Source organism: Ochotona curzoniae, unplaced genomic scaffold, assembly GCF_017591425.1.
Source record: "Ochotona curzoniae isolate NIBS_2020 unplaced genomic scaffold, NIBS_Ocur_1.0 contig_883, whole genome shotgun sequence".
NCBI lineage: Eukaryota > Metazoa > Chordata > Mammalia > Lagomorpha > Ochotonidae > Ochotona > Ochotona curzoniae.
This window is the reverse complement of record NW_024466599.1, coordinates 49586037-49613986: the sequence shown is the minus strand read 5'-3', so window position 1 is coordinate 49613986 and position 27950 is coordinate 49586037. Positions and strand designations below refer to the sequence as shown.

Here is a 27950-nt window from a genome sequence, read left to right as displayed (position 1 = left end):
AGCTGGAAGGGAAGCGGGGCTGCCGGGATTAGAACCGGCGCCCATATGGGATCCCGGACGTGCAAGGCGAGGACCTTTAACCACTTGCGCCACCGCGCCGGGCCCCCCTTCACTGTTTTATTCCCCCTTTTATAACTTCTTTAAGTTTTTGTTTGTTTGTTTTGTTTTTAAAGCTGGAAACAAGAGAGATAGAAAGAAGGACAAAAACAAATGAAATCTCCTGTTTGCTGGTTCATTCCTCAAATGGCCACAACTGTCAGGCCTGAGCTAAAGCTGGAAACCTACAATCCTACAGGTCTCTACATGCGTATCAGGGACCCAAGTACTGGAACTACCACCCACTTCTTCCCAGGAAGCTGGAATCAAGGGCAGAGCTGGAACCTGAACTGAGGCACTCTGATAGGGAAAGTCCTTAGTGGCCTCTTAATTGTGACACCATTGTGGGATCCCCTCAACTTTATTTTTAAAATATTATATATGTATATATTAGAGAAGCAGATGGACAGAGACAGAGGACAAACAGAGCATGCTCAACTCTTGGGTCACTCCTCAAATACCCAAAGCTGGTCTGGACAATGCTGAAGTCAGGAGGTGGGAATTCAATCCAGGGTCAGGAATCCAACCTCTGAAGAAAACTGTCACCATTGCATCCCAGGGCCTGCCTGAAGCATGAAGGTGGAGTCAGGAGTGAGGGCTGGTTATCAACTTTGGGCATCCTGGTTTGGGCTGTGGGCATCATAACTGGCATCTTAACCAGGAGCCCAAGTGTCCCCTGCATCATCTCTATTATCTTCTCAATACATCAATGTGAAGTTTTACCAATGCCGATACACGCAGAATGAATGATCTCACATCACAGCTAGAAATATATTCTAACCCTCCAGATACATATTTATATCTACAACAGTGATCATAAAAGGGAAATCTGGAAGTTACATAAATGTTAAAAAAAAAGGAAAACAATAAAATATTTATAGAGTATCAATGCATGGTAGCATTTTTGTAAAGATTTGTAATCCAGCATTACAAAATAAATAGGGAGACACACACACACACACACACACTTTGATCTGCTGGTTCACTCTTAAAGCTGTTATAACAGGGCAGGCATGGTAGCCTAGTGGCTAAAGTCCTAGCCTTGCATGCACCGAATTCCCATATGGGCACTGGTTTGTATCCAAGCTGCTCCACTTCCCATCCAGCTCCCTGCTTGCAGCCTGGGAAAGCAATCAAGGATGGCCCAAAACCTTGGGACTCTGGTGTCCAAAAGCAGCTCTTAGCTCCTGGCTTTGGATCAGCTTAGTTCCAGCCACTGCAGCCATTTGGAGAGTGAACCAGTGGATGGAAAACCTTTTTCTCTCTCTTTCTCTCTGTAAATCCGATTTTCAATAAAAACTAATTCCGAAAGAAAGAAAGAAAGAAAGAAAGGAAGGAAGGAAGGAAGGAAGGAAGGAAGGAAGGAAGGAAGGAAGGAAGGAAGAAAGAAAGAAAGAAAGAAAGAAAGAAAGAAAGAAAGAAAGAAAGAAAGAAAGAAAGAAAGAAAGGAAGAAAGAAGGAAAGTAAGTGTTGTAACAGTGGGGGACTCAGGCTGAAGCCATGAGCCTGGAACTCCATCTACATCTCCCACATGTGTGGCAGGGGCCCTAAAGTTTGAACTACCTTCTGCTGCTATCCCAGGCCTGACAGTGGGAAGCTGACCGAGAAGCAGATGGGAAGCCATGAGTTGAACTGGTTTATGCAGGATATCCGCATCACAGGCAGTGGCTTAACCTATTGCACAACATTCCCAGTCTCAGCAGAAGTATTTCTCCTTTAGTACTACAATGTCTGATTGCAGTGTTGAATTTGTTCAAATATGATGAATTATTTATAAAAACAAAATTTATAAAACAACTGAGGACACTGGGAACACTAACCAATATAAATGATATTAAGAAATTAGGGGTGGGTATTTGCAACAGAACTGAAGAGGCTGCGTGAGATGCCTGTTTCTGGAATGCCTGTTTCCTGCCATGGCTTCTATACTTGTGAACCAGCCTCCTGCTAACGTGTGGCTGTGGAAGCAGGAAGTGATGGCTCATGCTCATGCTAAGTCCCTGCCAACCATCTTGGAAATCCAGATATAGTTCAAGGATTATAACTTCAGCCTGGCCCAGTCCTGGCTATTGGGGCATTTGGGGCTTGAACAAATAGATAGAAGGTCTTTTTCCATCTGTCTCTGTCTTTCAAATAAAATGAAAATAAATAAATTGTTATTTTTTAGGTGTAATAATGACATTAAAGTTTTACCTAAAAATAGAGTCCCACCCTTTAGAGACAAACTGAATGACTTACAGACTAAATTACAGGTATGTCTCAGATTTGCCTGAAGCAATCCTAAGGGGATGAAGTCAATGGGAAGAGGTAGAGAGTGACAAAGCTAGCTTTTGAGTTGCTCCTTGGGGAAAGTGACAGGTCGGGGTGGGGTACATCCTACTGATTACCCTCTTTTTATATGTGCTATATATGCCACTAGAGAAATCTATACAGGAAACGTCAAAATGTTAAAGTAACATTTATTTAAATACACTATTTACAGCAAAAGATGACTTAGAATTAATGCAATAAACATAAGGAAGCCCTTATGTAGCCAGAAAGGGGAGAGAGACATAGGGGCTGGTGCTATGATTCAGGAGACTAATCCTTCACTTGTAGGCACTGGCAACCCACGCAGGTACCAGTTTTAGCCCTGGCTGCTCCATTTAGTAAAAACCAGGTCCCTGCTTGAGGCCTTGGAAAACAGCAGTGGACGGTCCATATCCTTGGGCCTCACTGCATCCACGTGGGAGACCCAGATGAGCTCCTGGCTTCAGATTAGCTCAGTTCCAGCCATTGTGGACAGTTGTAAAGTAAACCAGCAGACAGAGGATCTCTTCTCTCCTTCTCTCTCTAAATCTGCCTTCAAATAAAAATAAATAAATCTAAAAGACAGAGAGAGAGAGAGACTCACGTTTTAAGTCCTCATGTGGCCAAAGAGGCCACAGAAGCAGCCCAACCTCTGTTCCTTATGGTCTAGGCTAGCCTGGTGCCTTCCCCATCGCTTTGGCCTCCAACCTAGCAGGGGACCAATCTGACTGGCCACTGCCCCGAATGCTGATGACAATTTTTTTGCTCTTATTCTTGGATTTATTAGCTTATAAGTATTAGATATTAATATGGTAAATCTTTTTAAAAAACATTAGCATATCCAGTGGGTATGTGACAATGTTAATGAATTTACTCCTGAAAAGAGGAAGAAGTAGGCAGCTTCTCCTGTAACTGGGGACAGACCCTTCTGTGTTGCCATCACACAGACTGGGGAGTGCAGTGCCTCCAACGAACACAGCACCCCTCTTATCCCTGGACTATATGACTCAACACCTTCAGTGGACACCTACAACTATGGAGTGGAGTGTGCCAAATCCTAAAATTCATTTTTTTTCTTTTTTTTAAGGTTTATTTATTTTTATTGCAAAGTCAGATATACAGAGAGAAGGAGAGACAGATAGGAAGATCTTCCATCCAATGATTCACTCCCCAAGTGACCGCAATGGCCAGTACTGCACCGATCCAAAGCCAGGAGCCAGGAGCTCTTCCAGGTCCCCCATGTGGGTGCAGGGTCCCAAGGCCTTGGGCCGTCCTCGACTGCTTTCTCAGGCCACAAGCAGGAAGCTGGATGGGAAGTGGGGCAGCCAGAATTAGAACCAGTGACTACATGGGATCCTGGCATGTTCAAGGCAAGGACTTTAGCCGCTAGGCCACCGTTCCGAGCCCTCAATTCCTTTTTCATCTTACCTAAGTACTTATCATGCATTCTACCTATAATTTTGGTACTCTGAGTCATGACAGTAAGACTAACATCAATTTCTATTTCCTTTTTCACAATGTCATAGGTTGGAGGTTCATTCTTCCATAGATTTCAGGAATTGTGATATGCAAATTTTTCTTCTTATTTTTAAAAATATCTAAATAGTTATTTGAAATTCAGAATTACAGTGATATGCAAAGTGAGAGGGAGAGAGATACCCCTTACGTGCCAATTCAGTCCCCAGATATCCGCAATGGCCAGGGTTGAGCCAGGCAGACGCCAGGAGTTTCATTTGGGTTTCCTACATGACTTACAGAAGCCCAAATACTTTGGCCACCTTCTGCTGCTTTTAGTAGGCAATTAGCAGGGAATTGATTGAAGTAGAGCAGCTGGGATGGGAATGCCAGCACTGCAGGTGACAGCTTTACCCCCAGGCCACAATGGGACTTCATGTCTTTTCTTATTCAATCGAGAACTTTCACCTTTTCACTTGAAGGAAGTATATTATAATTTTTCTTTGATACATCCAAATTGTCAATATCAAAACTCTTGTATTCTGGGTTTGCTATGAAGCAAAATGAGGGTGACTAGGAAAAAGGCACAGCAATACTGTGACAGTTAATCTGAGAACCCAGAGGCTGTGGATTGACAGGAAGCAATGGATGCAGTGTGAGTGCAGTGAACAACAGGAGGATTCATGTCTGGGGCAGGATGGGAAAGGCGGTAAAAGATTCCATCATACTACCCAGAATGGCATGCAATTGAAAACTTATGAACTGCCTCATTCTAGAACTATCCATTTAGTATTTCTAAACCGAGCATTTTTACTGTGGGTAACTGAAACTGCAGAAAAGTATGAAACCACAAATGAGGGGGAACTACCACAGAGGAAAGTGACCATCACATGCTCTGGATGACCCAGAAAGTGGCCCCCTGTGCTGATGAAGACAGAACCCCAAGGCCATTCAGGATGAGTCTGACTCAGGCCTGTTCCAGGAAACCGCAAGGTCAGGGAGAAAAAGAGCAATACGCACCCATAAATGCAGGGCTAAGTATTCGCTATAATGTCAGATTTTTAAAGTATATGCACTGAAATTAGTAAATTGTTACAGACACATGTGACTATGCTACCCATTTCCTGAAAAGTTGACATATGCAGATTGGCCACAATACCACTTTAGATTTCCTTATTTAGGCTGACCTTTAAAAAAAATCTTTTGTTGGAGGTGGGAGACATTGTGTAGTAGTTAAACCACTACTTGGGACACCCACATCCCAAATCCAGTTTGAGTCCTGCTTCAGTTTCTGATCCAGCTTCCTGCTAAGGCACACCTTGGGAGAGCAGTACGTGATAGTTCAAGTCCTTGGGATCCCTATAACCCATGTGGGAGACCTGAATTGAATTCCAGGCTCCTGGCTTTGGCTATTGTGTGCATTTGGGGAGTGAAACAACAGATGGAAGACCTTTGTCATTCTGCTTTTCAAGTAATTTTAAGAAATTATTTGAAAGGGAGAGTGACAAGGAGAGAAACAGATGACACAGATCTTCATTCTGCTGGTTCACTATCCAAATAACCAAAACAGCCAGGGCCAAGAGCCAGAAACCCCATCCAGATCACCACGTGGGTGGCAGGAACTAAATACCTGAGCCATTACCTGCTGCCTTCCAGTGTGTGCACTGGCAGGAAGTTGGATTAGAAGCTCCAACCAGATATGGGATGTGAGTAGCCCAACCACTATATGACAATGTTCACCCCTGCGTTGGATTTTTACCCCTGGGATCCCCCAAGGAAGGGGGGTGCTGACTACAATGCTCACCTCTCCCAACCCTACACAAGCTTACCTGAGGAAGAGTCCTTCCAGGTGGTTGTGTGGTTCCATGTTTGAGGTGTCCAAGGCACATGGCAGAGGGTAATGCCTGGACAGGAACACTTTCTCTCCTGGGGGCACTGACGGGATGACCTGCAGTGACACGGAGAACTTCTCCACCAGCATCCTGGCAAAGCAAAGGGCAGGACAGTAGGGATCAGAGGAGCACCTTCCCCAGGAAGGCTAGGTGAGGCTTAGACACTCCTGCTCTGTGGTCTCAGTTGCAGGCCAGGGATGGGGCAGAGAGTGGCAACTGCTTACGGAGGAAGACCCTAATAGATGTAGGCTAAGAAGTGCCCACTCTGCCACTCTGTCAGTGTGTCCAATATCTCCTTCAGGGCGATAGCTGAGGGCCAGAAGATGTGGTTCTGTTCAAGTCCCACCCACTGACTCCACTCTGGTCAAACTTTTCTGCAAATCTCTGATGGAAGGTACCGAAGGCTGAGTCAAGTACAGGCCACCGAAGAATAGCAAACAAATTCCTGTAATGCCCCTAGCCAGCAACTGACCACAAGAGTGGCTCATATGCTACCCTGATAGGCAGAGAGAAGTGCTAGAAGTAGTCAGGGTCACAGAAGACATCCTGGGAGAGGCTAGCAGACAATAGCCTTGGGGACAGCATGGGCAGAAATGTGAGGCAGCAGCAGGGCTCTGCTGTGAGTGCAGGAGCCTGGATGCTCCTCTGGATCAGCAGGCCTCATGTTCCAGTGCCCATGAGGTCACGCAGAGGGCCTGCTGAGATACAGGTCCTTGTACCCTGCCTTACCCAAGGCCAGATGAAGCAGCTCAGAACCAGGCCAGTGGACTGGGGAGGAACAAGGAGCTACTTCAGAGAGGGAACCATTGGGAGTAAATGGTCCCAATGATATGGGGATGGAATAAAGGAAGGCAGTTGAGATGGTTTCTGAGAATGAGCTAAACCCTTGCATCCTTGCATGATAAAGGATTGGCAGCGACAGCTGACCACAACTTCTGAGTGGAGAAAATTGGCAAGTTGCACAGTATGTGTGTATGTGCATGTGTGTACCTAAACAGGAATCACCATATCCACAGAATGTGTTCTGAACGGCTTCCCTCCAGAGGATACCCAAAACCACAGATTCTACCAAACCTTACCATTTAATGCTGTTTCCACTTTATCCAAGCACTTAATGTACTGTTGTCATGACTTTTGCAGTTTGGGTTTTTTTTTAAGGATTTATTTGTTTTTATTGCAAAGTCAGATATATAGACAGGAGGAGAGATGAGACAAGAGGAAGATCTTCTGTCTGATGATTCTCTCCCCAAGTGACCACAATGGCCAGTGCTGTGCCAATCCGAAGCCAGGAGCCAGGAACTTCCTCCAGGTCTCCCATGCGGGTACAGGGTCCCAAGGCATTGGGTCATCCTTGACTGCTTTCCCAGGCCACAAGCAGGGAGCTGGATGGGATGTGGAGGCTGTGGGATTAGAACTGGTGCCCATATAGGATCCCAGCACATTCAAGACAAGGACTTTAGCTGCTGGGCCATGCCGCCAGGCCCTACTTCTGCAGTTTGAACTAGCAATAAAGCTAGCATGAATCTCTCTTTCCCCACCTCACAATTTCACAGATAAATCTGCTCTTTGTAATCACAGTGCACGGTATTTTTTCTTTCTCTGTTAAAGTTGAGGACTTTCTTTTTTAATTTTTCATTCTCTTAAAGAAGCACTTTCACGCTTCGATTCAGCATCATCAGGAACCCTGCCTAAGTAAAATAAGGTTTACTTATTACATCTAACACAAGCATGGTGAGATATGACAATTAATTTGCCACACAAATGGATGGTCCATGTCCTGGATGGGATGGAGGCCGCAATGGAGAGTTCATCATGTGACTCTGCAGGGTATTACCCATCTAAAAAAGTGAAAATTGCTCATTTTTGGATTTTCCATCATATACTCAAACAGAGTTTGCTGTATCTAAGTGAAGCCACAGAAAGCAAAACCACAAATAAGGAGGACTGCTGTATACATAGGCATGCACCCAAACATGAAACACGTGTGACCCTCTGCACACACAGGATAACACCCAACTAGCATGGAAGATGGTTTCGAAAGAAACAGGGAGGGGAGAGGAAGAGGAGACATTTCCTGTGTATTTCAAATGACTCTTCTGTTTGATGTTGTAGCAACAGGACACATACTTAATAATGACAATACTGTAAGCACTGTGGCCTCCTGTCTCACCAGGGGTCAGTCCCTATCTCCATATCAATGTCCCCAGCAGGCCCACTGCCTGAGATGGCCAGTCCAGAGCGGCAGCCTGGTCTTTATCAGCTCTGGGCCACAACCAGCACAGTCTGGGTCCACTGCTCCAGGCAGGCTGGTCAAGTAAAATCTGCCTGGCTCTCGGGCTAAGTGACTTAGGATAAGACCCCACCCACAGCACAGGGCTATCCCGAGGACGAAATGGCACCATGAATGGGAAAAGTGATGGAAACCTAAGAAGATTCTGATTCTGCAGGCTTTTAGAAACAGTCTCAGCAAACTACCTCACAAATGGTAAAATAATTTTGTTTTGTTCACATCTTTGCTGTTAGAGGTTTGATTCTTAGACTGCTTTCACAGTAAGAGAAAACAAATTGGGCTATTATTAAAAATCTGTAAGAACCAGACTCAGTTGTAAAGGCATTCTATCCTTTTCCCTAGAATCATGGCTCAAAGAAAGTTTTGTGATATTAATGATAATGTATGTGCATTATTAAGAGTTCTGAGATGACTCGTACAAGTCTAATTGAAGATTTCCTGTGCAGCCCAGAACTGAGCATAAAGCATGATGTTGTCATTTAAGCATCCACTTCCCCCTACCACAACCCCTGGTCTGAGCACATATCGTACAGTTTTTTCACTTTAAGAAACAGAGAATTAAGATGGCATCCATTTGAAATGCAAGCCAATTCTCAGAGTACAGGCAGACACTGTACTCTAGATGACCACTAGTTATGGCAATCATAGGCCACGCTGTCTGCAAGAAGATGGCTATCCACCACCGTCGGCCTCACCCCTTGCTGACCCATACCCCTTCCCTGCCTCTCCCTCTCTTCCCTAGCCCCATTCAGGGATGGAAGAGGCTGTTGCCTTGGTACATCAGTGAGTTACATGTGTGTATATATTTATATACACACACACACACATATATATATGTATATATATATATATATTTTTTTTAAAGCAGAAGGTTGAATAGTTTTATCAAAACGAGCCCACATCAAAATCACCATCTCAAAGTGGCTGCTATCAACAAGGCTTTCTCAAAGCACCCCTGGAAAAATATCAAGTGCCTAGAAAATGATGAGTGATTTCATTTGGCTGCACAGACAACTCCCTTTGTGTGAGGAATTCTGAAATTCCCAAGCCCTGGCATCCAAAATCCTGGATGTTCATGGTAGAAAGAAAAAGAGCGGGAAATGTTATTCTTGCTCAGGGATTTTTAAAAGGCTTGAAGAGGTTTAATTCCAAGACTATCTAGCCAGCAAGTGAAGAGACCAAAAACTAAAGGCAGGCATCCCAGCTAAGAGGAAACCGCTTTCCCACAAGATGGTCTAAGGCACTCCAGCTGGGGGAGGCCCTCTGGCCCTCAGCACGTTGATTAAATTCAGCATTCATGCTCTACCACATCTGGCAAGTTGCTTCCTTCTACCTCACACAGGGACCAGCAGTACCTGTCCTCCTGGGATCTGACCTGTGACTTTGTGGTAACTTTCCCCTAGGCTCTGAGAAGTGTGGGAGGAGCCCCTGATCAGTGTGGCAACTTGAACATGCACACATCCCCAGACTCGCACAGGACCAGGACCAGTCGGGAGGCAGGGATTGCCCTTGGCTGGGTCAGATTGACCATAGCTTGTGGGCTGGCTCCTGCCCATCACCGTCAGTGTCTGTAAACAAATTGTCATTGCTCACACTGACATGTCAGCAGTGGGGGCTTCAAGCCACCACAGCAGAGCTGAGTCACCACCACAGACACTGTCCAGCCCTCACAGCCTAAAATATTTACTCTTACAAACTCAACAGGAAAAGTCTGCTGACCATTGTAAACAGATGCCTATCAGAAAAACAAGTGAAAAAAGGCCAACAGCTAGCCATTGCTCATGGGCATCTCTGGACAACTCTAATAAGCATGAAGTATCTAAAGCCATTTGGGGATCCTACGGGCATGGGCCCTGGAGGAAGGCTGGCACTGTCACTTCCTAAGTCATCACTTAGGAACCCCACCTGGATGCTAACGCAGAGGACATGTCAATGCTTCACCCACCCCAGCCTGAGCTAAATAAAACAATCCTTCGAAAAGTACACAGAGGCTGACCTTACTGCACAAACGTTAAGCTGCCACATGCAATGCCGCACTGAGTGCTGGTGTGAGTGCTGCTGCTGCTCTGCTTTCTTCTTTTTTTTTTTCTTTTTAAAGATTTATTTATTTTTATTGCAAAGTCAGATATATAGACAGGAGGAGAGACAAGAGGAAGATCTTCTGTCTGATGATTCTCTCCCCAAGTGACCACAATGGCCAGTGCTGCGCCAATCTGAAGCCAGGAGCCAGGAACTTCCTCCAGGTCTCCCATGCAGGTACAGGGTCCCAAGGCGTTGGGTCATCCTCAACTGCTTTCCCAGGCCGCAAGCAGGGAGCTGGATGGGATGTGGAGGCTACGGGATTAGAACCGGTGCCCACATGGGATCCCAGCACGTTCAAGGTGAGGACCTTAGCTGCTAGGCCACGCCACCGGGTCCTGCTGCTCTGCTTTCAATCCGACTCCCTGTTGATGTACCTGGGCAGGCAGCAGAAGATGGCCCAAGTACTTGGGTCCCTGCTACTCACATGAGAGACACAGCTTTGCAGACCTGGCTTCTATGTTTAGCCTGGCCCAGCACTGGCTGTTGTAGGCATTAGGAGAGGGAACCAGTAAATGGAAGACCTTTCCTTTTTCTGTTTCTCTTTCTTCAATTCTGTTGCTCTTGTTATTAAGTATATATATATACTTCTATAAAAGTTCATGTCCAGGTGGTTGTACCCAGATTTTGAGATCCCCAGAAACCATCAGGAATCTGCAGTCAATGCAAACGCGTAAAGGTGGTTTATTTGGACTAGCCTAGGCTCCCGGCCATCACCCCACATCACCCCAGTCCAGCGGGATTGGGGGAGAGGGCATAGCAGTAGCAGAAGCAGCAGAAGCAGAAGGGGCAGAAGGGGCAGAAGAAGGCAGAAGGGTTTTATACATTTCAGGTCAATTCCACACAATTATATAGTCATGATTGGTCAGTTTAACTGTTAACTTTTAAAAAGAGCAAGTTGGCAGGCTTCTGTTGGTGCATTTGAAGCAAGCAACTTTCAAATAGTACAAATCGGTGAGTTATAGGTTAGTGAGCAAGTCTTACCTAACACCAGGGGCCTCCCCCTGAGGAGTGCTCTGCCCATGTGACCTGTCTGGTATCACAAAGACTCTCAGGCCTGGAATTCACACAGCTCCTCAGCCAAGCAAGCAAGGCAGAAACCACAAAAGCAGAAAACACTGAGGTCCCTCAGGGTTGTCCCACTTCCCATCTAGACCCCTGCTAATGGCCTGGGAAAGTAGTTGAGGACTGCCCAATACCTTGAGATTCTGCACCCAAGTGGGAGACCCAGAGGAGGCTCCTGGCTCCTGGCTTCAGATCAGCTCAGCTTCAGCTTTGGCTACTGTGGCCACTTGGAGGGTGGACCAGCAGACAGAAGATCTTTATATTTTTTGAAAGATTTATTTGTTTTTATTGGAAAGTCATATTTACAGAGAGGAGAAATATAAAGATTTTCCATCCTCTGGTTCACTCTCCATGTGGCCGCATCAGCTGGAGCTGAGCCGATCCATAGCCAGGAGCCAGGACTTCGTCTAGGTCTCCCACATGGGTACAGATTCTTAAGGCTTTGGGGCCGTACTCTACTGCTCTATCAGGCCATAGGCAGTGAGATGGATGGTAAGTGCAGCAACTGGGATACAAACCCGTACCTATATGGAATCACGGAGCATGCAAGCTGAGGACTTTAGCCATTAGGCTACTGCACTGGTCCCCAGTCAGATCTTAATCTCTGTTTTCTCTCTGTATATCTGCCTTTCCAATATAAACAAACAAACAAACAAACAAATAGATCTTTTTTAAAAAAGTTCATGAACTTTTACTTCGTGCATAACATTCTGAAACCCAAATATGTGCAGGGTCTTCAAGTTCACAGAAAATATATATTGTGAAAAAAATAAAGTGTAAATATTCAATTATTTTGTGCCAAAACAAACTTATGTTTTAATTCCATTTTCCAGACTTTTTGTAATACCCCTCACAGACTTAGGCTTAGAAAGCATGTTCTGGATAGAAGACCAGACAGAATGTGGCAGAGGCCACTCACCTCCTGTACCCCATATGACTCCTGGACACATAGTTCCTGAAGTTCAACTTCCTTCCCTATATCAGTTATGTCTTACTTGGGACATTTCTATAGGTATGCAAATACTTCCTCTATGAAAGTAGGCAAGAGTCATAGAAAAGGGGAAGTAGCTGCTAGTGGCTTAAGTTCTAGCCTTGCATGCACCCACATCCCATACTGGCACCAGTTTGTGTCCCAGCTGCTCCACTTCCCATCCTTCTCCCTGCATGTTGCCTGGTAAAGCAGTTGAGGATGACCAAATGCCTTGGGACCCTCCATCAGTGTACAAGACCCAGATTAGGCTCAGGCCATTATGACCACTTGAGAAGTGAACCAGAGGAAGGAAGATATTTCTCTTTCTTTCTCTCTGTAGATATGCCTTTCTGTTAAAAATATAATAAATCTTAAAAAAAAAAAGAAATGAGAGGAGAAAAAAAGAATAAGAAAATAAAAAAATTAAACAAGCAACCGATATGTCCTAACCCCACTTTTGTCTTCAGGTACTGCCCATTCATTTTTCTCTTCTATCTTCTCCCCAATTCTTTCACAAACCTATTCCCAGCAGCCCTTCAGAGCTGCATTTGTAAAGGTCACCATTATTTCTACTTTCCTTCCTTCCTTTCTTTTTTTTTTTTTTAATTTAAAAGAAAGAGCGGGTGGAATGGGTAGGTTTTCATTTGCTAGTTCACTTTTCAAATAGTGGTGTGGGGAGGGTGTGCCTGAAGCCAGGAGCTGGGAACTCAGTTCAAGTCTTCCATGTGGGTGGCAGTAACCCAATTACTTGAGCCATCATCAATCCGGCCAGGATCTGCAGTCTCATGAAGTTGGGGTGAGGAGCTAGTGCCAGGAATCATCTGGGTACTCTGGTGTGGGGGCAAGTGTCATGGCTGCTAGGCTAACTTCCTGCTCTGGTCTGGTTTTTTTTTTTTCCTGACATGCTAGCAGTCCAATGTTCTACTATCACCTTACCAAAACTACAGAACAGATCCCACCTCTGAAACTCCCTAAATCAAGTCTTTTGTCTTTCTGCCTGTCAAGATTTATTTCACGTATTTGAAAAGTAAGTGACATATTGGAGAGAGGGAAGGACAGTGAGAGTGAGTGAGAAAGAGTGAAAGAGAGAGAAAGAGAGTTGAGAGCTCTCAATTGCCCATTCTCTGGCTCACTTCCCAAATGGCCACAAAGACTGGAGCTAGTCCAGTTCAAAGTCAAGAGCCTGAAACTCAGCCGGGGTCTCCCACATGGGTTTAGGACCCCAATCACTTGGGCCATATGCCTCTGCTTTCCCAGATGCATCAGCAGGAAGCTAGATGAGAAGCAGAGCAGCTGGGATTGGAACCACAACTCCAACATGGGACATCAGCATCGTCAGTGACAGTTAGCCTGTTCATCATAATCTTCTATGGGAGTACTTGGGATTCAGGGCCTCTGCTTCTAATTCCACCTTCTGCCAAACACAGTACATGTGACGTGGCAGGCAATGCCCTAAGTACTGGAGTCTCTGACATCCACATGGGAAAACTAGATTGAGTTCCAGGCTCCTGGCTTCAGACAGAGGCAGCCCAAATCATTGTAAGAAGATGCATTCTCTCTTTCTCTCAGCTTTTATTTTCAAATAAAATCTAACCGTATAAATAATTCAAAAGTATACAATGTAAATTTCTTTTTGAAAACATCATCTGCTTACAGAGCCCTCCAGGACCCATCATCATAAACCTCACACCCCTTCTGGCTTGATTCTTTCCCTTCTGATTTGATCCTTTCTCATTGATATTTGGCATACTTAATTAGTTTTGCTTATTGTATTCAAATTCCTAACCTGAAAGCATACAAAACAAGGGCAGAGATCTGGTTGGGTTTGTTCTGCTATATCCTGAGAGGCTGTTACAGAGCCTGGCACAGGTGACACTCAATACACATTTGCCAGATGGATGGGACAGATGGAAAGACAATTCTCAGATAAATGATTTCACAGACTAAATATCTGTGCCCTCTCTAAATTCTATACTAAGATCCTAGCTGCAGGCTAAGTGCAATGGCTCATTTTCCATGTGCCAGCATCCAATAGGGAGAACCAGTTTATGTCCCAGCTGCTCCATTTCCCAATCAGCTGCCTGCTTGTGGCTTTGGAAAACAGTGGATTATGGCCCAAAGCCTTAGGACCCTGGCTTTGGATCAGCTCAGCTCCGGCAATTGTAGCCACTTATAGACTGAACCAATGATTGGAAGATCTTTCTGTAAATATGCCTTGCCAATAAAAATAAAATAAATCAAAAAAAAAAAAAAAAGGAAATCCTTAGTTCCTAGGGCCAGCATTGTAGTGTATCAGCTTAAACTATCATCTGTGACACCAGCGTCTTGATATAGGCACCAATTCATATACCGGCTGCTCCACTTCTGCCCAGCTCCCTGTTGATGCACCTGGTAAAGCAGCAAAAGACACCCCCAAGCACTTAGACCCCTGAACTCATTATAGGAGAACTTAATAAAACTCCTGCCTTCTGGCTTGGGCCAGGCCCGGCCTTGACTGTTGAAGCCACTCGTGGATTGAATCAGCCGGTGGAAGATCACTTTCTGTGTTTCTCCATCTCTCTGTAATGCTTTCAAGTACATAAACAAATCTTTAAAAAAAAAAGAATTCCTAGGTTCCAATGTGATTACATTCGCAAGGGGGGGGTACCTTTGAAACATGAGTAGATCATAAGGATTCAGCCCACATGAATGGGATTAGTGGAATGATAAAATAAACCAAGAGAGTTCTTGATCCCCGTACCTGTCACTTAGCTGTCAACACTAGGAGACCCAGAGGTGGAACCTCACAGAAACCCACTATGCTAGCTGGCACCCTAATCTCAGACTCCCAACTTCCATAACTGTGTGAGAGAAATTTCCATGGCTTATATGCCACCTCATCTGCCAGAACAGACTAAGACAGATGGAAAATGAGCCCTGAAGGTACACTCAATTGTGGTCCCTGAGCATCTCTGTATCCATGGTACAGATCAATCCAGCCCTCCTGCCAGCCAATGGCCCAATTAAATCAGAGCTGGCAGAACCCCAGATGACAGCACTCGGAGAGCCACCTTCTTCTTCCCAGACAGAAGATGAAAATGTCAATACCTGTAATTTTCCCTTAAAAGGCATTTTCCTGTTAGACAGTGGCTTTGTATATTTCTCCCAAGAGATCTGGGCAGACAATTGGGGCAGAGCAGGCTGTTTTATCATCTCTGTGTTTTCAAAGGCCTACACTAGACCGTGATGCACAGTAGGTGGTCGGATATTCTTGAACGGATGAATGAATACAGCTTTAAGAGGAGGAGGCAGGCTTAGAACTCACAGATGGCTGGAGAAAACTGTCTACAGGTGAGAGTAGACTGGCATTTAAACCCTTGACCCTTGGTGACAGCCAAGCCCCTGCCACTCACCTGTGCTCAGGCTTCAATGGCACTTGGTCTTCCTTGAGAGCTAAGGAGTCCAGATTCAGACAGTTCTGCAGGAGCTGCTTCTCTCGTTCCTGTTCCAGGGCCTGTTCCCTGTGGGGAAGAAGACAGCCAAAGCCAAGTGTTGTCACTGATGCTCCTGCATGTCCAGGTTTGTCACCAGGCTGTGGAGTCAAGGGCTGTGTGGCTCCTGCTTCCCTACAGCAAAGCACTTGAGTTTAGATTTTGGAGTGCTATACCAGATGAGCAGACAGGCCTGAAGAAGGCTGTTTTTCTTTACATAACCCAAGTGTGTGATTATTTGTGTATTGTTTTGGTACTCACCAAACATACCCTGTTAACACATCATACCTAGGCCTGGGCCTAGCACTCTTCTTCCAGGGGCCCAGACACATGTCAGGGGAGTTCCAGGGCCCTTGGTCCCTCATGCCCTGACTGCCGCTACAAAGGGCAGCCCTCCAGTGCCTGCTCATTCCTGATGTCTCACTACCCTTTATCTTTAGGTCCTTTATTTTCTCCTACTAGCTGGGCACCTCACTTCCCTTGTAACCAGCACCCACACCAGACCCCAGCACCTCTGCCGTCACCTTGATAGAGCCCTGACCTCCTGACCATAAACCTGGAGAGCAGACCCTTCAGCCTTCCTGTTCTGGCTCTCACAAGCTGTTGAGGGGGACTGGGAGCTTCCCTTGCTCCCTTTCTAGCCCCTCTAGATGCTCACCCTGGTTGTGTGTCCTCAGTTCTGAGATATTTCACCACTAGCCCAGGAACTCAGGTCCTGCGTGCCTGACTTTCAGCCAAAGTGACCACTCTCTGTCAAGCCACATCCAATTCCACATCCCTTTTCCCTACATAGGCTCCAGTGTCCTGGCCACCCAGACTACCAGACCTATCCACTTCCTCCCAGGGACCTCCTGGGTATGAGTCACCCCACTCCTCAGGCCTGCCTGAGTGCTGTTCCCCTCTCATCCTTCCCACCCATTTGCCAAAGGCAGCATGTGTGGTATTTCTTCAACATGGGGGAGGGGCTAGGACAGGGAACAGATCTCTGCCTGCTTAAAATTCTCCCATGACTTGTGCACATATCTGGCCTGCTTTCCTGACACCCCTCCCTGCCTACAGCACTGGGAATTCTCATCTTAGTCAGCTGGGAGCAGCAGAGCTTCACCCAGACAACTATGCAGAACCAGTCACCCTCCGCACAAAAACAAAACAAAAATCCTACCCTGCCTGGTACATCTCTGGGAAGCCTTTTCTGACCTTCAGATTAAGCTACGTCCATTATTCAGGGCCCCTCAGAGCAACTTCACTGCATGGGAAATATCGGAATCAGTTCTGCTAAATTTCCAAGTGGGTCGTGGCTGCCCCTTCAGCTACTTGTACCCCTTGCCTGATGTGGGGTCCAATACAGAGCATTCTGAGACAATCTTTGAAGTCACACGTTGAAGTCCTAACCCTCCAGTGTAGCTGCACTTGGAGTAAGGAAGTTACTAGGCTAAGTGAAGTCATAGGATGGGCTCTGCTCTGATAGGATTAGTGTCCTTATAATTCAGAGACACCAGAGGACACTTCAAAAAGAATGTCATCAGGTGGCCAGGAGGAGAGCCTTCACCAGGACTTGATGAGACTTGATATTAAACTTTCAGCCTTTATAACTATGAGAAATAACTGCTGTGTTAGCCTAGTCTGGTATTTTGCTACATCTTGCCTAAGCTAAGTCAGAAGTACTTCCTATGGCCAGGCACATCGCTTGCTTTCCTGATAACATTTTCAAGTATTTACAGCCCAGGGCTACAAACAGACATGGTTCCTTCCTTCATCTATAATTCAGGTAAGAGAAAATATGTACTCAGGTAAAGAGCCAAACAACAAGTCTTGGGATATAAGGCCCAGAAGAGCTCCATGGAGGATGGGGTAACTCTAAGGTGGGCAAAGGACCAGGGCCAGGCAAAGGCAGAACACACTTAACTGACTCACACATACGTTTAACACTCCTCTGGGGCAAGAACATGGGGCCTGGGACACTCTGGAGGAAAAGTGAGCATCTATCCTTCTGGCAGCTGCAGCAAAGCAAGAACCACAAGTGCTCCAGAGCAGCACTGTGCCCTCCCTACCTGAACCCATGCAGCTGTAATGAAGAATGAAACAGTGAAAGCAATCCATGTTGCACTGAAAAAAAAGCACAGCTCCAGGAATAGGACCCGACACACAAGCAGCTGCCCCCTGACACCTCAAAGGGCCAGGCACCCATATACTGTGTGCAGCTGAAATCTCTCTGCAAGTCGGTCATGTCACCAGGCACTTTAACTGCATGGGTAACATCAGTCATGAATTTTTGTGTCACCTGAGTAATGGATTTTTAATTCTGATTTCAAATGATTTGTGCCCTTCTGTGCTGCCTTTAGAAACTATTCCAAGTGCAGAGGAGGAATGAGCTACAAGCTATTCTGGAACCCAAATCCTACAGGCTGGATTGTCTACAAGGGAGAAGGCAGCTGTGAAACAAATAAAGTGCTGGGAGCAAGGGAGCAAAGCCTACTTAGGTTGGGATGGATCAGACAGAAGTGTTAGAAATTTCTTGTCTGACCAGTATAAAGTCAAGGCTGAGGTCAAGTTGTACACTTCGGCACCAAAGGGTCTGCTTTTCTGCTTCCTCTCATAGAACACTCCCAAACTGGAATGAACTGGGCAGAACGGTTTCTAGGCGGGGAGAAGACCTGGAATGAGGGATCTATATGTGGTGGGTGTCTGGGGGTTCTCCTCCTTCACTGGAGATGCCTCCCTTGGATGTGGCCACTATCCTCTGTGCTTGTTCTATAGCATTCATCAGATCCCATGGCCACTCTATACCTGGGTGAGGGGGGATGCTTTATTCTGGCAGGAATTCACTGGGAGTTCTGAAACTGCTGCCAAACCCACAGAGGTGACTGTTCCGTGATGGTTCCTCTACCATGCTCACCTCTTCTCCTGCAGCAGGAAATCCAAGTTGTTCATATACTTCTCTGAGCCCTCACAGGTAAGCTAAAGAGACAGGATGTGAGAACAAGAAAGAAGGCAGGAGAAAAAAGGGAAAATAATTAATCCAAATCAACTCTTTAATTTTTTTTAAAGTATTCTGGGTCCAGCACAATAGTCTAATGGCTAAAGTCCTCACCTCACATGTACCAGTATCCCATATGGACACTGGCTTTAATCCTAGTGGTCCTGCTTCCCATGCAGTTCCCTGCTTGTGGCCTGGGAAAGCAGTAGAGGATGCCCCAAAATATTGGGACACTGTATCAATGTGGAATTCTGGAAGAAACTCCTGGTTCCTGGGCCTGGTACAGTGGCTCCTGGCTCCTGGCTCCTGGCTTCAGCTCAGTTCAGCTCAGCTCCAGCCATTGAATCTACTTGGGGAGTGAATCAGCAGATGGAAAATCTTTCTTTCTCTTTCTTCTCACTTTCCAATAAAAAAAATTAAATTTTTAAAATGAACTATTCTTCACTCTTCTAAAAATTAATTGATCAATTAATTTGGGATGTAGAATGAGAGAGACACAGAGGATTCTCACATGCTGTTTCATTCCACAAATGCCAACAATGGCCAGGGCTGGAGCTGTCTCAAGTGGGGAGCCAGGCCCTCAATCCAGGTCTCCTATGTGGATGGCAGAAGCCCAACGATTTCTGCCATTACCTGCTGCCTCCCAGGCATGCATTACCAGAAAGAGGGAATCAGGATTCAGATTCAGGAACTCTTATAACAGAGGTGACTTTTTTGGAAAGGTAGATTTACAAAGAGGGAGAGACAGAGAAAAATCTTCTAACTGCTGGTTAACTACTCAGGTGGCCACAATGGCCAGAGCTGAACTGATCCAAAGTCTGAAGCCAGGAGTTTCTTCCAGATTTCCCATGTGGGTGCAGAGACCCAACTTGGCCTATCCTCTGCTGCTTTCCCAGGCCACAAGCAGGGAGCTGGATGGGAAGTGGAGCTGCCAGGAAACAAACCCACATCCATGTGGAATCCTGGCACTTGATTTAGGATTAGCCCAACTGAGCCATCTCAGCAACCCCAGGATGCAGGTGTCTTAACATGAACTGCTAGGTCAGCCACCTGCCCTCATTTCACTCTTCTGAATAGGCAACACACCTCATGATTTAAAAAATTAAAACTACAAACATATACAATACAACTTATTTATCTCACTCCCCAGATGTGACCCATGGCTGGATATTTTTTGGGTGCTTTCAGAGACAACTTATACAGATAAGCAGAGTCATGTATTGTAGATTCTTGTCCTAACATAATGATAGCATACCACACACACACAATCTTGCACTTTGTGCTGTTCAGTTAACAATACAATGGGGCCAGCATCATGACACAGTGGGTTATATGGCTCCCTGCCTCACTAGCTCCCTGCTGATGCACCTGGAAAAGCTATAGAGGATGACCCACGTGTTTATGCCCCGCCAAACACGTGGGAAATCCGATTGGAGTTCTGGATACCCAGCTTGGACCTGGTGCAGGCAAGTCTATCAGTTGTGGGCATGAACTGGTGAACGGAAAATCTCTATCTCTGCCCCACTCTCTTTTTATAACTCTACTTTTCAAAGAAATAAATCTTAAAATAAATGAAAATAAAAACATGAGAGTTCTTTAGTTAACTAAAAAACATACACTATGGAAAAACTATGTACAGATTTAAAAAATCTTTGTGCCAAGAAAATTGTCTTTTAATTTCACATTCCATAAATTTCTATATGTGGCATAAAGCAAGCACCTCGTTTGTCCTGTGATCCATATCTCATCAATGCCAATGCAATTTTCTCTCTGTATGTGTATGTGTAGCATGTATGTGCAGGGGATTCTCATAAATGGCTAGAACACCATTTCTATTACTAGTATCCTAGCAGCAGACATTTGGATTGACATTCCTGGGATATTCCAAACCATGGAAGCCCTATTTGTAAAGTAACTTCCGGATTTGTCACCCTGTAATGTCCCCAGCCTGGCTGGTACCAGTTGTTCACTGCCAAGTTGAAGTCCATCACTGAAGTCCCACGTAGGGATCCCCCATCATCCCCACAGTCAGGGTCAGCCCAAGCCTCTGTGTGCAACTAAGCCCAGAACCCGAGGCTCCACCTTGTTCTAGGGCCAGAATCAACTGTAGCTATGAAAGCCTCGAGGGTCCCATGCAGAAGGGATATAAAATTTGGTCCCTACCTTAACTTATGTGTATTAGTTAAAAGCAGAAACACAGGGTTCATGGGCTGCACCCCCTGCCCAAAGAGTCCAAGGCCTGAGAAAGTAGCAAAAAAAAAGGTGGGGGGAGCAGGCTGTTGGTCACTGAGAAGGGGTTGCCAGAGAGAGATGGCCAAGGAAAGATGCCAAAGGGTGGTCACTGGCTTACCTGAGTGTGGTTATTCACCTCAGCCAGCCGTCTAGGGCCTGTCCTGTTCCACAACATTGACAGTGAATCTGTGCTCCCCTTTGAGTCCGAGTCCAACTCATGCTCCAAGTCCTTGTAAGAGCTTCTCAGTTTCTGAAGGCTTGCTGCCCCAACCTGCCTTTGTGTCGCATCCTCCCTGTCAGTTTGTAGCACTCTTAGAAACTCTATGGGTGGTGGGCTCCAGTTGCTGGGGAACATGTCCCCTGGTGACTGCATCTTGAGCTTCTTGGGTCTTGGGGGAGTTGGAGGTGAGGTGGGGCTACTGAGCCTCCGGGTACCAAGGAGGGGCCCCTGCTGCAAGGCATGGTCAAGGCTGGGTAAGAGAATGGGCTTGGCGGTGGCTTCTTGGATCTCTGTGGATGAGACAAGAGTGTCATGATGCTCTTGCCAGTCTTCCACAATTCCAGACTTTGAACCACACTGGGTAAAGAGGGACAACCTGGTGAGGGAGCATTTTGGGATTGGTGTGGACAGGTTACATGAGAAATCTCCCTACACACAAATTTTTGGTGCTCAGCAGGCACTAAGCATGTGAGGGACACCTACCTTCATTCTGAGGAAGCCTTAGCACAGTCTTTTGAGGCGTGGACATTTGCACACTGTGGGCTGTCAGTTCTGAAAGAAAAAGGAAAAGTTCTGAGAAGGGCCTGGGCCTCAAGGTGCCCTGGAGGGATTCCTGGTCTACTCCAAGGACCAAGCATCCTGGTACCACCAAGGTCATGTTGCTGGGGCAAAGGGAGCATCATCTTACTTCTCATTTCAGATGTGATGGGCAAGTATGAAGATAGCAAAATTACAAAAAGCTGTATAAAATTAAAACCCACAACACTACTTGTCAGAAACACTGTTATGAGATGACAGCCCACACAGCTTGCCTATATGGTGTTGTCCCTGCAAGGCTGTTTGCTCACTAGGGCAGGGGCAAGGCTGCCTCATCCCTACAATTTCCCAAGCACAAAGAGACCCGCATGTGCCATGAAGTCATGGATGCATTTCTGCTGAATGAATGAAAAACACAAAAAGACCTCAAAGGGTTAGCATTGTGACAGAACAGATTAAGCTGCTGCCTGCAATGGTAGCATCCCATATGGGCACCAGTTTATGTCCTGGCAGCTCCATGTCTGATCCATTTTCTTGCATAAGACCTGGGAAGCAGGCAGTGGAGGATGGCCCAAGGCCTTGGGCCATCACATCCATGTGGGAGACCTGACAGAAGCTCCTGGCTTCACATCGGCTTTGGCCTGGCCCAGCACCAGCTAAAGAGACCATTTGGGAAACCAGTATATAAAAGACCTCTCTGCGTCTCCTCTCTCTGTAACTCTTTCAAACAACTAAACATATCCTAAAGGGGCAGAGGGAGGATATAGAGAGCTCAAATCTAGGTCAGCAAACCTCCTCAAGCTTAGGGAGCTGCCTGTACACAGTCACATCCTCCACTGATAAAGTCCTAGCTCGAATAAACTGCAACACAGATGAAAGGCTAACATTAAAGAAAGGCTAAAGACACGTTAAGACCAGCAATATGCACTACAAATTCAACTGCTTTTTGGGATACCTGTATGCCATATCAGAGTCACATTTCAATTTCTGGCTACTACTTATCCCTAGTTGCAAGTAAATGCCTAGGTTGCCTCATACCTAGGCAAGTGTTACACTGCTGTTAGAAAGGCAGCTAATAGCTAATAGCTGGGCCTGGCTAATGCCAACCAAATTTTTGTTAACTATACCAGTATGTTAGCATAGTTACCTAGTATAAGCATATTTTTAAGATATGTTAGGGGAAGATGCTGGCATGCTATAACATCAACATACCAGCAGATGGGGTCTGGGCAGGCGTGGGCCCTGGGAAGGTTGCAGTTCATATCCCAGAGCCTCAGGCAGGCATGCCATGCCACTGGAAAACTGGGTTCTGGGATCCGCGTACTTGTGGGCATTGGGGCTATAGATTGGTCAAGAGGGTATGGGAACTTTTTTGGGAGGGAAGATAGTTGAGGGAGTATGTTACAGGTGAGGAATGATTTCTGGGGGACTTCCACTGACCAAGCTACTGCACTTGGAGCTGAGACTGGGTGGTTCAGAGGAGGGAAAACAGGATTTTCCTGGGTCAGACCAATGTACCCAACCATGTGGGAGACCTGAGCTGGGCTAGCTAGTATCAACCACCATTTGCCAGTGCACACCAAAGCTAAGGCTGGGGGCCTGCCTGGCAGGGCTAGACCATAGCAGCTACCAAAGAATGTAGGAACATGGGGGTGGGCCAATCTGACACTAACAGCATGCAACAGAACTGGGTCTGGGGACAGATTTTGTGGGGGATTTGTGGGATCACCCCTGTGGAGCTGCAGTACCCACTGGTCTGTCAATAGCTGGGGGTAGTGATGCATTGAGTTAGGCATGACCATGGAACTCAGTGACACAGGAACTGGAGTTGGGATCAGGCAGGACTGGTCCAGGTTGCAGCACCCACAGGTGTACCCAAGAATAGAGTCTGGAGCAGGCCAGGTCACAACATTCACCAGCACAAAGGCTGAGATGAGGGGTAGGCTATACCGGCTAGAAAACTAATACTTGCTGGCATGCATGAGATTTGGGTCTAGGAGTGGACCTGGTGGGGGAACGTGGAGAACTCCCCTACTGGGCTGTAGTTCCTGCCAGTGAGCATGTGAGTCAGGGCTGGGTATGGGCCAGACCATGTAAGGCTGCTCTCCACTTGTTGGCATGTGTGGTCTGGCTTGCGGGGGGTGGGGAGGTGGACCAGACAATGTCAGTTCAAACTGTAGCACATTGGCATGCAGAGGAGCCACAATGTGGTACAGGCCATAACAGCTGGGCTATTACATCCACCAGTTTGCGTGAGAGCTGGGAATGGGGTAAGAAGGGGGTTAGGGGCCTGGCAAGGTAGCCTAGGGTCTAAATTCCTCATCTCACATGTACCAAGATCCCATATGGGTTCCAGTTCAAATCCCGGCAGCTCCACTTCCCTTCCAGCTCCCTGCTAGTGGTTTGGGAAAGCAGCGAAATATAGTCCAAGGCCTTGGGCCCTGCATCCACATGGGAGATCCAGAAGAACTTCCTGGCTCCTGGCTTCAGATTGGCTCAGCTCTGGCCATTGTGGCCACTTGAGGAGTTGACCAGCAGATGGAATCTTTCTGTCACTCCTCCTCTCTCTAAATCTGGCTTTCCAATAAAAATAAAAAAAATCATTAAAAAATTAGTTTTAAAAAGAAGGGTAAAGGTTAGGCCATGCTTGGCTGGTTTCGAGCAATTACCAGCATGTACAGCATCCATAGGGAGAAGTGAATGTGATAGGGGAGCTAAGGAGATACTCCTGCTGTGCTGTAGTTCCCACAAGCTGGAAATGGGGGCAGGACTTGCTGAACATGGCTATAACATGTCTCAGCATGTGTGTGGCCTAGGTCTGGGGGTGTGTCAGACTGGGCTGGGATCCAGTACCCACTGGTACTCATGAGAGCCAGAACGGGTATGAAACAGGCTGGGCTAGGTTGCGGCACCTGTTCATCCATATGAGAGCTAGGTCTGGGGGGACAGGAGGGAGCTAGCAGTGTTGGGCTGTAACACCCAACAAAGCCAGAATGGGCATGGGCTGCTCTGGCAAGGCCACAGTAGCCATCAGTGAAGGTCAGGACTGGAAGTGGGCCAAGTTAAGCTGAGCCAAACACCCACCAGTCTGTAGAAGATTCACAACTGGAGAGCTGGTCTAATAGGGGAGCTAAGGGAACTCTCCTGTTAAGACCAAAGCTGGCTACAGTACCCATCGGCAAAAATGTGGGTCAGGTCTGGGAGTGGGCTGGGCTGGGCTTGTCTGCAATACCCACTGGTAGGTACCAGAGTCAGGATAGGATGCAGGCCAAGCCAGGCTGGGCTGCAGTACCCACCAGTTTGCTTTAAGGCCAGGACTGGGGGATGGCTAGGCTGGGCTTGGCTGAAACACTCTCCAGCATGAGCTGGGACAGGGGCAGGCATGGTGGAACCAGGCTGAAGCATCCACCAGTGAATGCCGAGGTGAGACACACCATGACAGAGCCGTAACACCTACCAGCACATGCACGACCCAGACTGGGAGCAAATGGTGGTGACAGGGCAGGGGGGACAGACGGTGTTGTGGGGGATCCCCTGCTAGGCCACTGTTCCCACTGATGAGCATGAGAGCTGAGACTAGGGGCAGACTGGTTGCAATAACCCATGGGCAAGGCTGCAACAACAGTCAGCCTACATGTGAGCTGCATTTGAGGGAGGGCCAGGCTAAGGCAGGGCACTGCATCTGCTGGCACACGCAAGGGCCAGGATAAATGCCAACTGATTTGGCTTTGCTGTAGCATCCACTGGCAAGTGCTGTCAGACTGGGTGCAAGTCATGTCAGACTTGATCATAGTACTCCCTGGAAAGTGCAAGATCTGGGACTGGGACTGATCTGGTAGGGAAATTCTAGGCACTCCTTTGGTGAACTGCAGCTCCAAAGCATGAGAGCCAGGGCTGGGGGCAGGCCAGGCTGGACAAGCTGACAGTACCTGTCTGCATTACACGTGGAGTGTTTCATGTGGTGGGGTGAGCTGAGCTAAGCTTCAATACCCAGAGGTGTTTTTGAGAGCCTGATTGGAATATGGCATTGTTCAGACTAATCTTCTGCATATAAGTAGGCATGCACAGGAACTGGGGTTGGGGAAGACCTGGTGGGGATTATTGGAGTTGCCCTGACTAAGCTGCAGTTCTTCTTGGTGTGGCACAATGGGCTGGACTGGGCTACAATACTTGTTGGCTTGCATGGGACGTGGGGCTGAGCACAAAATTGACCAGGCAACTATAATTACCAGTGTGTGCACAGGCTGATGCAGGTGACAGACTGAAACGGACCCTGTACTGGCTGACACATGCAAGAGTCAGGTCTGGGGCCACCTCAGGTGAAGTTTCTTGGGAGACTCCCCATTGTACCACTGGACTCAAAAAACCTCCAGCCACAGGCAGATTCACGGAGTTTGTGGTCCGGCCTTGGAATGCATGTTTTGGGATCGGGCCTCCTCAAATGCTGATGCCTGTGCTATGGACAGTACGCCCAAGTATAGCCTTATGGTGGATTCTGTCAGCAAATGGACCTTAAAAGGACTTTCTCAGCCTCGGAGCGACAAAATAAACAGCATCTCAGAACTCTCAAAACTCTCAGATAATACTTTCAGAACACTCTTTTCCACACTGGAGCTTTCAAGATGACATCAACTGGACAACTCCATCTCTGGGGAGCTGATGTAGTTTCGTAGCTGGGAGCACCCCTTCCTCCTCCCTTTCCTCCCACCCATTTAGGAGAAAAGGGAAGAAAAACAAATTGGAAGCCTTTGTTCAACCCACCTTCCCCCAAACTATGATCCTCCTCACCCTATTTGATGGCCCTCATGTGCTGCATTCTTCTCAAATATGGGAACATCATAATAAAACTTTAAAAATGGAAAAATACTATTTATTATATACTTATTTTATTAATTTATTTTAAAAATTTATTTGTATCGGAAAGGCGGATATATAGAGAGGAGGAGAGACAGAGAGGAAGATCTTCCGTCCAATGGTTCACTCCCCAAGTGGCCGCAACAGCTAGAACTGAGCCAAACCAAAGCCAGGAGTCAGGAGCTTCCTCCAGGTCTCCACGTGGGTGCAGGGTCCCAAAGCTTTGGGCTGTCCTCACCTGCATTCTCAGGCCACAGGCAGGGAGCTAGATGGTAGTGGGACTGCCGGCATTAGAATCAGTGACCAGATGCGATCCCAGAATGTTTAAGGCAAGCACTTTAACTGCTACACTATTATGCTGGACCCTACTTACTATATATTTAAAAGGCAGAGTTATACCATACCAAAGAAGTATCTTCCATTTACTGGTTCACTTCCGAAATGAACATAACAGTAGCAGCTGGGCTGGCCCAAAGCCAGGAGCCAGAAGCTTCTTCCAGATCTACCACATGGATGCAGGAGCACTTGGGTCATCCTTTGTTGCTTTCCAGGCATATTAGCAGGAAGTTGGATTGGAAATGGGGTAGCCAGGACTCAAACTAGTACCCATATGAGATGCAGATGTTGAAGGTAGTGGTTTAACTCACTATGCCACAACACTGGCACCTATTTTGCACTTCTGAACCACTTGTTGGTATGCCTGGGGTTGACAAGATGATGATCCAAATATCTGGGTCCCTACTGCTATGCAGGAAATCTGATCACTTACTCCTGGGCTGGGGATAGAACTGAACAGGCAGCTGCATCCACCAGTTTCTGCTGGTGCAGGTGATTAATTGCACCTGACCCTGTACTGGCTGGGGCACACAAGTGAAGTCTGAAGCAACCCTAGGTGAGGATTCTTGGGGGACACCACAACAGGACAGCTGAACTCAGACCCTAGCCATAGGAAAGATTACAGGTCTGACTTTGTTGTGCATGTATCAGGAGTGAGCCTCCTCAGTTGCTGATGCTTGTATAATAGACAGCATGTCCAGATGCACATAGGGATATGATGGTCAGCCTATCTCGGCCAGCAGGGCACATCAACTGCCTCACCAGAGAAAGGAAAGTAAAACAGATTGGACAATTCTCCTGGTCACGCTTGGCAGCATGTTCCTGGATCTGGGGATACACTATGGTGGACTTTTTCAATCAGCAGACACTGGAAAGATTTTCTCAACCATGGAGCAACTAAACGGATACCATCTCAGGGCTCTCAAGACCACTCAAGTAACATCCTTGGAACACTCTTCCGTATATCCCTGGGTGCTGATACTGTTCAACAGCAAGGAGCAGTCCTCTCCCTTTCCTCTTGTGTGAATACAGGAAGGAAAAAAGACAGAAACGTGTGTTCCATCCATTTTCCTCCACACCTGACCCTCCCAACCTTAATCAGAGACCCACATGGGAATACATTGCTTGTAACTGTGCAAACAATATTAAAAATAAGATTTAAAAAGAGAGAAATATGTTTTCTATTTG

The 27950-nt window shown here is 46.7% G+C and overlaps 1 protein-coding gene across 1 annotated transcript in view; it reads right to left on the bottom strand.

Moving 5' to 3' along the window:
* Window positions 1-22906, bottom strand: part of FAM178B (family with sequence similarity 178 member B) — a 108646-nt gene extending 85740 nt beyond the window's left edge. The window contains exons 1-6 of the mRNA XM_040993348.1: window positions 22897-22906; window positions 21519-21587; window positions 20934-21325; window positions 18503-18564; window positions 15529-15636; window positions 5670-5822 (exon numbers count right to left, since the gene is read on the bottom strand). Coding sequence (XP_040849282.1) covers window positions 5670-5822; window positions 15529-15636; window positions 18503-18564; window positions 20934-21325; window positions 21519-21587; window positions 22897-22906 — 794 coding nt within the window. The remainder of the gene's footprint in view (window positions 1-5669; window positions 5823-15528; window positions 15637-18502; window positions 18565-20933; window positions 21326-21518; window positions 21588-22896) is intronic.
* Window positions 22907-27950: the final 5044 nt, after the last annotated feature.